Source organism: Lissotriton helveticus, chromosome 7 (genome assembly GCF_964261635.1).
Source record: "Lissotriton helveticus chromosome 7, aLisHel1.1, whole genome shotgun sequence".
In the NCBI taxonomy this organism is placed as follows: Eukaryota; Metazoa; Chordata; class Amphibia; order Caudata; family Salamandridae; genus Lissotriton; species Lissotriton helveticus.
This window is the reverse complement of record NC_136068.1, coordinates 849,903,944-849,915,999: the sequence shown is the minus strand read 5'-3', so window position 1 is coordinate 849,915,999 and position 12,056 is coordinate 849,903,944. Positions and strand designations below refer to the sequence as shown.

At 41.6% G+C, this 12,056-nt stretch overlaps 1 protein-coding gene across 1 annotated transcript in view; it reads left to right on the top strand.

Moving 5' to 3' along the window:
* The window catches only part of GABRP (gamma-aminobutyric acid type A receptor subunit pi), a 102,581-nt gene extending 90,825 nt beyond the window's left edge, over window positions 1-11,756 (top strand). The window contains exons 8-9 of the mRNA XM_078650712.1: window positions 2,561-2,754; window positions 8,835-11,756. Coding sequence (XP_078506838.1) covers window positions 2,561-2,754; window positions 8,835-9,143 — 503 coding nt within the window. The 3' untranslated portion in view covers window positions 9,144-11,756. The remainder of the gene's footprint in view (window positions 1-2,560; window positions 2,755-8,834) is intronic.
* Window positions 11,757-12,056: the final 300 nt, after the last annotated feature.

Genomic DNA, 12,056 nt, shown 5'->3' with positions numbered 1-12,056 from the left:
GCATTCATTCTCACAAGTTCATACATACTAAACTCGAGCCTGCACTCCCCACACATCAGGAACTAACATGGACACACACATTCTCCATGCATTCCTATGGGAGGGCAGGCCAGCCATACTACACGCACGCACTTTACTCTGGGACACAGGGAAAAAGTGCGCCAAGACCCAAAAATCACTAACACTGGGTCACAAATAAAAGCAAAAAGATTAGGGGTGAACCTGCCCTAAGGCCCAAGTCCAACAGCCACTGTAACAACATTTGTGAATTTGGTGACAGTTTTGTCCACATAATGTGCTAGGGAGAGCGAGTTTTCATTGGAAGTAGCAAAACATGTTAGAAATTGTGTGTCTCAAAGTGTATTCTACAAGGCTTTTGGTTGCTTTACCTAATCCTGGACGTCAAATAGTCATAGTGCTTCTGTAATGACAACTGATTAGGTGATTTGGCACCCCATATTAGACAAAATGCCTTAATTGTCCTTGAAAGTGTGAATACATTTTGCATGTGCTTCAACAACAACCTCTTCCTAGCATACGTTGGCTTGCTTTGAGCAGGCATAACTTAGTCTTGGGGCCTGACTCAGAACTGACAGCAGCACCATCTTCTGTGATATATTCATGAATCCACAGCTGCAAATTCTGCTACAATATGTCCATGCATCTGGAGATGTGGCACAGTTCAGAGGGGTTCAGATGTCAGGCAGTTTCTATTGTATTTTCTAATCCACATTTGCCATAGGCTGCCATTCTATATGAAATATTATGCCTACTTCAAAGCTGCATTCTGAATGTAACGTGCCTTTCTGCTGTTTTCATGTGATGTTTTGACCAGGCCACTAGGGGGCAGAATCAGTTAGATTATTTTGAGTGTCTCCTACTTCTACTTAGAGAATTAATTTTTAATTCCGAAGCGTTCGTTTTCACTTGTTTCCTCTAATGATAAAGTCTAGAGGAAGGCTTATAGCATCTTTTGTCTTAGTTGTCGAAACCCTGGCTCAACAATGGACCAAAAAATAATTTTGTGACTGTGTTTAGTCAAAACGAGTTCACTGATCAGATTTATCTGGTTAAATTGGTTAATTCCTTTGCACTCATGGGAATAGAGAAGTCATTTTTGGCGTGTACCTACATTCCTTATGAGAATACTCAAACACTAACAGTATGGCCCGCCATTCATGACCCTGTTGGAAACAGTCTTTCTAGGTGAATTAGGTAGGAATCACAGCAAATGCATAAATAACCCATTCCCGCTGTTCCACGTGGACATTTCACCACCCACAAGCTGAAGAATTTTTCAGGTAGCATTGGGCAAAAATGAGTAATTATTGCATGTTCAAAGGTACAGTGTTCCCACTTCTCTCAGAAATTCATATTTTCTCAAGGGATCCCAAAATCCTGTGGTGTTCTTACATACGAAAATTACCAATACCTGCAGCATCAGTAATTTCAAGTGCAGAAATGCCGATGTGATATTCCCAAACTATTTGGAATGGAAGGTAATCCATTCATGTATAATTACTCTCCAATAAACTAGCTCTTTGACTCATCTAATGATTAATAATCTTTTTAACGGCACAATGCTTAATTCTACTGAACGAGAATGCTGGTACAATTAAAAAATATATTTTTGGAAAATTAATCCTTGATGTATGGCTTGGTGTGAATCTTAATTGGTGTCATTGTTACAATAATTACCATAAAGTATCGCCTTTTGTTTGCGCACGTTCTTTTTAATAGCCAAAATGTTTGGCTTAAGAGATTGTATAGTAGAATTCCTTACTGTCCTTAAGTCCCAAGTGTGCCTGCTGCTCACAGTGTATGTAATATGAGACCGAAGTCTACTGTACCAGTCTACAGTCATTAACATTGAGAAACTTCAGGGAGTTGAGAGGCCAAGTTAACCATGCACATATTAGAATCGTTGCTTTGTACAGGATATTAAGTCTTCGAAGCCCTTACTATGATGCAAAGCTATATGCACTCTACAACATTAAATACAGTATGAATTTAACTCAGATAGTTCAAAAGTGGTAGTTTTACTGTTGTACTCCCTGAATATTGACCCCAGAATATCGATGGGACACAACACGGAGGACAAAGTATCCCAAACAAATATTTACCGGTTAGTAAGTCCAGATTTTCTATACTAATTCCACATGTATGTACCTAAGTGGTACATATATATTAAAGGTACATAGATATGGGAATAGTAAATATGTACTTACCATTCGATATTTTGTCCCTCAATATGTTGTCCTCATTATTCTTGTACCACAATATTCGGGTGGTCGATATTCAGTAGTACAATCATATCACTGTGATGTAGCAAAGTGAAGCACAATGTAAGGTACAATATTTATCTCATGCTAGAAGACTACATTCACAACCCAGTGTTGGTCGGAAGTCTGCCTAATTACAACAACAATAGATGTAAATGAAACGCTAACATTCATTTCAGATATATAAGGTATCAAATCCACATTGGCATTCCACCTTGTTTGTGAATGTGTTGATTTCTGACAAACTATTAAATTATCAAATGTTGTTTAATTCATAGGAGTCACAACAGTGCTATCAATGACAACTTTAATGATGGGGTCTCGCTCCTCCCTACCCTCAACCAATGGCTTTATTAAAGCTATTGACGTTTACCTTGGCATCTGCTTCAGCTTCATTTTTGGTGCCTTGCTTGAATATGCAGTAGGACACTACTGCGCGGAACAAATGGCGGTGTCAAATAAACTCAAAAAGGTAAGCACTCATTTCTCTTGCAGCTAGACACACTATGACACACTTTAAAAAGTACTATGTGTTATGTTATGTTAATTTTGTCTTTTATAGCGCGCGGCTACTCAAGAAGAGTGTCCCGGCGCTTTATTGACAACCTGTGAAAGACAAACACAACACAGAAACACGATGGGAGCTGTTAAAAGAAAAAAGGGAGCCTAAAGGGCAAAGAGCCAAGTTTTCAGGCCCTTCCTAAAGGCCAACAGGTTCGAGGTGCTAAAGGCCAACAGGTTCGAGGTGCTACGTAATGCGAGAGGCAGAGTGTTCCAGAGCTGTGGGGCCCGCAGCCTAAAGGAGCGCCCTCCAGTACGGGCCTTCTTCACACGAGGAACCAGAGCAAGGAACATCGATTCTGATCTAAGAGATCGTGCCGGATTGGAAAAGGCGAGCCTCCTTTGCAAATATTTAGCCCCAGATGCGTGGAGAGCCTTATGGGCCAGGGTCAAAGCCTTAAAAACTATCCGCTTCCGGATAGGCAGCCAATGAAGAGACTGCAAAAGGCCGGAGGCTCTGGCTCGCCTGTGAAGGCCAAATATGGCTCGCGCAGCCGTATTCTGGACCACCTGTAGCCGTTGCAAGAGGTACTCTGGCAGGCCAAGGTAGAGGACGTTGGCATAGTCCAATCTAGAACCAATTTAAGCCTGTACCGTCGTCCTCCTGTGTTCCTCAGAGAGCAGAGGAAGAAACTTCCGAAGCGTCCTGAGGAGGGCAAAACAGGTGCCAGTAAGGGCAAGGATCTGGGATCTTAAAGTCAGACCATTGTCTATCCTGATTCCCAGGTTCTTAACCGACTGAGACGAGCAAGCTGGAGGAGACATATCAGCGGGCCACCATTCCTGCCAGTCTGGATCCGATTGACCACCGAAGAAGAGTACCTCCGATTTATCTGAGTTGCACATGAGGCTGTTCAGCTGGAACCATTCAAAAACAGCCCCAAGGCACTCACGGATACTCTCTCCATCAAAAGCCTCTCCTTTCCTGCAGGTAAAGAGGAGCTGGGTATCGTCGGCATAGGATACGATCTGGGCCCCAAAAGATTCAGCCAATGCCGCCAAAGGGGTCATAAAGATGTTAAATAGAGTCGGGGTCAGCACCGAGCCCTGCGGGACTCCCACTCCCAAAGGCGGCATCTCAGCCGAGCAGGATGAGGCCCAGACCGTTTGCCGACGGCCCGCTAGAAACGATCTAAACCAGCTAAGCACCGCCCCCCTCAGACCGATCTCATGGAGTCTGACGAGCAGACCCTCGTGGGGGACGGTGTCAAAGGCCGCCGACAGGTCAAGCATTACCAGCATGGCTTTGCCGCCCGAATCCAGTGTCTCCTTGATGGCTTCAGAGACCTCCAGCAATGCCGTCTCAGTACTAAGATTAGGGCGAAACCCGGATTGCGGGTAATTTAATAATTAAGAAGCAATTATGTGTGTAGAGCCCCACAAGGTAGACTTTCATGTGGTCTGGCTACCTCCCTGAGCAGACTTCAGTTCTCATTTGAGGTTTCTTGGTGGCAACATTTCGGATCTTTCTAGCTTAACAAAACACAAGATCCTATGAGGTGCAATCTGCCTGGGTTAGTCCCTCAGGTATGAGGCTTGACTTTACCCTTATTATCAGATCTTCAGTGAGTCTTCCTGTAGCTTTTTGTACTGGATTAGACATTCAACCCAGTTGCATCGGCCCTGATACAAATGAGTGTGACATAGGACGTGCTTTGCCAGTCAGTGTTTGGCTTGAAAGTGACGTATTAGTGCTGAATTTATGTTAAGTGGAGAATGAGATACAATATTACATTCCTCCCATTTGCCTCGACATGTTCTGTATTGACATTTAAACAAAAGGCCTGCAGGTCACTTCCCTTTGAAAGCAAAATACTAGTATATTTGTATTATCTCTTTGGGACTTTGATATTTAGAGGGTAATGAGATATGCATATATTTTTGCCCCAAAAAATTGACCTTTTGAAAAAATTGCTCTTAAAAATATATTTTAACAAAATTCAAAATGACTGTGTTTGGGAAACTCGGTTGGGCTCCTTGGCAGGAATGGCCATTGGGATGTAAATAATTCCTTAGACACTGTAGTTCCAGCTCTCTCTGGCTGGCAGCTGCATCAGTCGTTGATTTAGAATAGCAGGATAACAACGACCTTCTCACCAAGTAAAATTTACTATCTTGTTCCACTTCTGTAGGAGTTTTGTATGTTAACCTGACAATCCCAAACCAAATCCTTTGAGAGTTTAGGAACGCCTCGCTACTGAAAAGGGAGGTTTAGGCCAGCTTAGTGAAAGTAGATTGGTGCTCGTAAGGCTTAAAAAATGTTGGGGATTTTAATCTTACAAATGTTAATATCAACCTATGTTCACTATGCTCTTTATTTTTTATAACACATTTTATTAAGTTTCATTTTATCAACAACATCAATAAAAACTCCAAGTTCACGCCCGGTGAGCCACAGATAAAGCACCAAGCAGTGCGCTCAGAATACTGAAAGTCAAACACAGCTACAGGAGTGGCCAAGATCAACAGCATCATGGCATCGACGCACTATACATCAGGTCATGACCCTGATTCAAATGTTCACTATTCTTAGTCAGTTTTGGAGAGGAAGGAACCCAAAAATGTCCCAAAAATATAGATTTTCCAAAAATATACCGCCTGTCCCGCCAAGACCGTAGACTTGTCTTTCAGAGCTGGTAAAGCCAGCTCTTTGATTTACTATCACTTGTATAGAATATTTCTGTACTTTGTTTGGCGTTCTAGTGCTTTTCCAGTCTTGCTATCCTTGTCGTATTCTCTGGGATTTCTCAGCCATGTTTGTGTGTTGTCATTATGTTTGGCAGTGAAGATCATTATGTTCAATTAGAGGTTATGGGATGCAACTTTTTGTAAGCTCTAAGTGTTTGGTATTTACGTTTTGGTGGTGGTGCTGTGTTAGGAGAGCGATATTCTAATGAGGTTGCAGCACTTTGCCAACATTATGGCGTTGATTTTGTTTTATGTGCCAGAAAATGCAGGTACTTCTGTCCAACGTCTTCTTTTGGGGGTTGGGAGATTTATATATGCATCCAGTTGTGCCTGTCTAAGGTATTCAGATGGATGGTAAGTGCTGTTGAGAACCCTGTGACAAGCGACTGTATGGCATTTCTGAGCTCCGTGGCTGTATGTGCAATGTTCTACCACATGTGCTGTGGCCCGGGCGCACCTCGTGGGGGCAATGCAACCAATAGAAACCCTCAGGCTGATGTTAAGTGGTGCATTTGAATATTGCGTCACAATATAATGTTCTACAGTATAATTGATGCAATGTGTTTATGGATTTAAATCACACCTTATTATGTTATCGTTTAGCATGGCAAGCTAATATGATCAAGTCAATTGTGGTGTTGTTCGAGGGATTTTCGGTACAAAAAGTCCCATGTCAGTTGGTTTGATTAAAGCCCTTTGCAAGCATGGACTGGTGTTTGGATCCATGGACTGAATTGTGCGCTTCCATGATAGCGCGAACAGAGTATCTGTATCACCCAAGAGTCTCAAAACTCAAGGAAGGTTATTACCCACCTGTTTATCACGGTCACGGTTTATTATGTGGTGATGCTTGACATCGAGTTAAGGCAACTACAAATGATGTAATCTGGCCATAAGGAATTATTCCTGTCACATGTCAAACATAGAAGTGATAATGTATAGTGTGCTAGGAATTTTTCAGGCTTAACCAATTTGCAACCATATGGGTATGGTAGCAAGATCAAAACAAGTGTTAGCAGGATATTTACCATACCACTGATAGTGAATTCCAGGCGGAGGTAGTCCTTGGGGCCTTATGTGAGTTTCTTGCAAAACTACTGTTTGTAATTGCCACAAACTAAAAAGCATGTGAAAGCCATGTTTTTACCAGTTCGTCGGTTTACTGTTGTTAGAAATGGGGATCTCTAATTGGCAGAAATAGGTACCTTTGTCCAAATAGGGACCCTTACTTCTATTCAGGGTAAGGTGGATATACTCCTAAAATAACCTCTGCTCACTGCCTTGGTAGCTTGGCACGAGCAGTCAGGCTTATCTCAGAAGCAGTTTGTAAAGCATTTGTGAGCACATACAGTAATACAGTGAAAACACTACAAATGGACACCACACCAGTTTCGAAAAATAAGTAATCTTTATCTCAACTAAAACAAAACCAAACGACAAAAATCCACAATATAGTATTAAAAATAAGGCTTTTAAATGGTAAAAATAGTTCCGTTCAATGCAAGTTGTAAATGCAACACTTTTCTCAAAAGTACCTTAGATGTGTCATGCAAAACAAACAAAATGACCGCAGGGAAGGAAGGTGATGCGTCGGTTTCTTACACTCAGGGAAGGTGATGCGTTGGTTCTTTACTGCAGTGCAGGGGAGGTGATGTGTCAATTCCTTACTGTGTGGGGAGTTGAGGCATCTGGTTCTTACTGCGGCCCTCAACGATGCAACAGTCTTGGAGCCTCAATGCGATTTGTGTCAATTTGGTATGGTGCGTGGTTTTGGGCAGCCACACAACTGGCTTGCGTTGGAATCGGTGCGATGATCTCGGACTTCGGAGATCGTTACACCTGATGTGTTGTGCAGCGATTTCTCGAGCTGCTGCAGGTGCTGCGACTGTTTCTTCAGCAATGCATCGGAAACAGGTACAGATGTAACACACTTTTTCAATGTTGTGTCGATTTTCCAGCTCCCAGCGACAAACAGTGTCTGGATGGCCTAAACAGCAGCAGGCACCTCTTTGCAGGTTGGAATTCCCAGCAAGGAAATTCAGGGGAGCTGGTGGTGAAGTCTCTGTTTCCCTGAGATTTCAGAACAGGAGGCAAGCTCTGTTTCAAGCCCTTGGAGAGCTTCCTCAAGACGACAAAGCACACAGCAAAGTCATTTTCTCCTTTCCTTGGTAGCAAGCAGCCAGTGCAGGCCAACCCCAGACAGTAAACAGCACAGGGGCAGTATTCATCCTTAGTTTATCCGGCTCTTCTCCTCGGCAAAGATTTCTCTTGATTCCAAGAAGTGATCTAAAAGTCTGAGGTCTGGGCCCCATTTTTTATACACACAAATCCTTTGTTCTCTGAAGGCTGAGAGTGTCTGTACCCAGCCACAACCATTTCTGTCCTCACTGGTGCAGCTTCCTGGCAGGAGGTGGAGACAGCATTGTTGAAGGCAGGCCAGGCCCATTCGTATGAAAGGGAAATCTCTTCCCCCTACTCTAAATGCAGCCCAGGTCTATTCAGCCCAGCCCTGACTCATCAGACTTCTGGAGCCGCAGCCCCTGTTATCCAAAAGCCAAACATGCAATACACAAACCTAGCAGAGGCACACTGGATTATTAGGCAAGAAGATACCTACTTTCTAAAAGTGGTATTTCTGAACACAGAATGTAAAAATCACCCTCACTAAAAGATGCATTTTAACATTCTGAGTTCAGGCATACTAAACTTAATTTGTCTACCTTGTTCACAGAGCAGAGTAATGCAAGGCAGCGACTTGCGCTGCCTTGCATTCTAGATTTACCAAGACACGCAGGACCTTGAAAGTTGGCCTTGCGTTGCTTGGTAAATCTGAATTAAGGATTACATTGCCCTTGCAACACCCTGCAACGGCAGAAAAACAAAACATTTTAAGATGGCCTTTCACTGATAGCAAGTGGATAGCAAATAGGTGAGTGAAGGGGGATGAGAGAAGAGAGGAGTATGGGGAAGATGGAGAGAGATAAGAAAAGAAAATAGTCCCAGAGTAGAAAGATACATGATCCTATCAGAACACTGTAAGACTGCAATGCCTCTGGATGGGACAAACACAATAAAAGGGAGGAAAAACTTTAAATCACAATCAGGAACATGAGATAGACAACAAGGCCATCTAATCATGAGCAGTGGAGAGGGCTGAACCAAAGCCTAATCCTAAGTATATATATTGTATTGGAAACAATAGGTCTGTCTGTCTGTAGAAAATGGCATGAATTGTAGACATGTGAATCCTTTTACAAAATGAGTTCAGTAAGATATGTGTTTCTTTGTTTCTTTGTTTCTTAGAATGCTTCTGAAGAACTGGAAGAAATTAAAATCTCAAGTGTCCTCAACAGTTCGTTGCCCAGCTTCAAGAGAAGAAAAAGCCTCATCCAAAAAGACGCACTGGAATGCGGGGACTGTGATGAGAAGAATTTGGAAAAAAATGATACCAGGTTTAAATACTTGCTGCAGACCAAACAGAGAATGAACAGATGCCTTCGTTTATTCATGGTGGAAAACCCAGCCAACGTTGATCGTTATGCAAGGATAGTGTTCCCTTTGACCTTCTTGATAGTCAATGTGTTTTATTGGGCATACTATTTGTTTTTCTAGAGAAAGGATCTACGTTTGTTCCCATGCTGGTAGCCTCTTGGTTTTCTACACATCATGACCCAAAAGGAGATATGCTGATCTGGATTTTGTCTTGCTAGTGCGCACTAGGACGACCAAATCATGTGATAACATTGTATGAAAATTACTTCTTGAACAAAGACATGTCTGTAACCTACTTCTACAGATCAAAAACAGGAAGTATCACTGGGTGACCACGATGTCTACCTGGCAAGAGTTCCTCCAGCGATCTGCAACCTATAGGCAAGGACATATTAGATACAGAACGAGGCTGATAGATACTTACATTTTAGTATGTAAGCACATGAGGTGTGAGGTGGGCGGTAATGGGAAATTCTCCAAGTTCTGGTGGAAATGGTAAATCCAGAAGAAAACAGGTGGAATTTCCTCTGTTATGTTATCCCTGTGGTGAACAAAATTGTACCAGTGGATTTGCCGCCATATTTAGCATTTGCCCCAGAAAGTGGAACATTTCACTTTACTGTTTTGGACGTGATAAATTGTCAATTTAGGTGTTTTATTATTATTCATAATCTTTATCATGAAAGAAAAATGTTACTGGCATCAATAGTAGAAATCACTTTACCCAATCCCTACCAACCCACAGTCTACCTCCTGGAAATGATAAATTACAGTAGTTGTGTTTTTCCGTGAAAAGACCAAAAGAATAATACAACTTCAATTGTGATTGGTAAATTCATTACAGCTTGCACTAATATGCAAATTCCCTATGAAGAGAGATAAAACAATACCACAGCTTGACACCTAAAGCACATTCTAAAATGGTGACATAACCTTACAGATAGAATTTTCAGTCTTTATTACTGCGTACATCGCTGGCTACGTGCAAAATGTGTGGCTCTTTCTCCATAAAGCAAATGATATCTCCAGTACTTTCAGCATTAGTGGTTGAACGTGCCAAGAGATTATTGTCATATTATCCCCCCTCCCCCAAAAAAAGAAATCCAGGGGCCATATCAGAGATTTTCATTGGACCAACATAGTTAGTGAATATTGAAGGTCCAAGGTGCTTATAACAGCTGATATAACATTAACACAACTAGGAGGTATCAAAACCAAATGCCTCTTTGAAACAGGCACTAAGAAGAAATGTTTTAATTTCTCAGAAACAACACAGAGTACCTGTCTACTGAAGTTCACAACCTATGTTTGTCTAGACAACATAGGAATTAGTAGTGACAGGGTATCCTTTCTGTACAAATTCTATGCTAGACAACACATATTTATCTCTGCACAGATGAGTAAGGCCAAGCAGGCCAATCCTAATCTGTATGGCTCTATGCTGTATTTTTCCTGTTGCACAACTCAAGGCAGCAAATATGGTTGCTGAGAAGGTTGTGTTAATAAAAATCTGCCGCGAAGATTGAAATGGAATCACAAATATTTTGCACAAATGTCTACTTTTTGCTGCTATTCAAGCTTCTAATGCAAATCTCTGACCTCCATTTGGGAAAATGTGGGGCCTCATCAAAATCCAAAACTCGCACTCAACTTCACCATTTGAAGTCATAAACGAGTGAATTCAAGCTTTTTTTTTTACCACATTCTGCATTAACAGCATCCATGCACATAATGTCGTTGTTGTGATTATTCATATTTGTACGGAATGCTCTAATGTGTGCAAGTTGACGTTAATGTTTTATTTCAAATATTTTTGTATTTATGTGAGTCTTTTAATAAATATTTTGTAATAAATACTTTAATGTTTAATGATTTGTTTACTGCCAGTCCTGGGATTTCAAACTTGCTTTTAAAAACCTCAAAAATATGTGATTCGGTTTCCCGTCTTCAATGCCTTACACGTGCACGCAGATCCATTCTTACTGGGTGGAAGCACAAAGGTGAAGATGCAGCACTGCATACCACATGTGGCAAGTAACATTCGCCTTCAACTGTGGAGCAGTCGAAACAAATGACAGAATATTATGTTTTCATTACCTTTATGCTCTAATATTCTAGTGTCAATTAATTAGGTAACAGGATCACGATTGAGAAAAGGTAACTACTAGATGTGCAGGGCACAATAGTTAACACTAAATTAAATTCCTAACGTATATATTTTTTATGATGATATCGTATTTTCAAACCTTTATAGCTTTAGTTTTGACTTTTTAGCAAGTGGCATTGCCACCTACCTTCCTGAGCATGCCATACCTGTATGGTTTATGTAAACTGACATAAATATACATCCATTAGCAATAATGGGGTAACCCTGGGTCCCTCAGAACCTGGGTATGTATGATATGTAAAGAAGTGAGAGTGACAATTCCCAGTCTGCTTCCGCTCCTGCGTGAATAGGGCATGTCTCTTCTTATCGTAATGATCGCTTGAGGGCGGCGTTGGCAAAATTACTGTTTATCTCGTCTCCAACCAGCTGGTGGAGCACGCTTGAGATAACATAATTTCATCAGACCACAACCTCCTGGTGTAGGTCTACAAGCTCTTCAAAATCGGAATCAATTCAGATCCCAATCCACCGACTCAATAGGATCCCGGGCATTTATTCCTTGCGGCTGTCAACACTTGCTTCCCTACCCCCAGTCCTGATGAAGACCCGCCTCTGACGCATATTAAGCTGCGCTTCCACCCTGGGACAAAAAGTCGACGATGCAGTCACACTAGTCCATGCAGCTTTCCTGACCCCATTATAAAGTCACACTTGGGTTGTGTATTCATGCTTGTAGGAATGGACAGTTTAACTTAACTGTTTTTTGTATTGTCGTATATGTTACCCATTTGTATAGTATATGTATAGCACTTTTTCACCTATCACTACAAGTCACCTTTTCTGCACTTCAATTACTTCAACGCTGTGTATTGTATTGCTTTATTGACAGCCATATGCATTGATATGTATACATAATATTCATACAG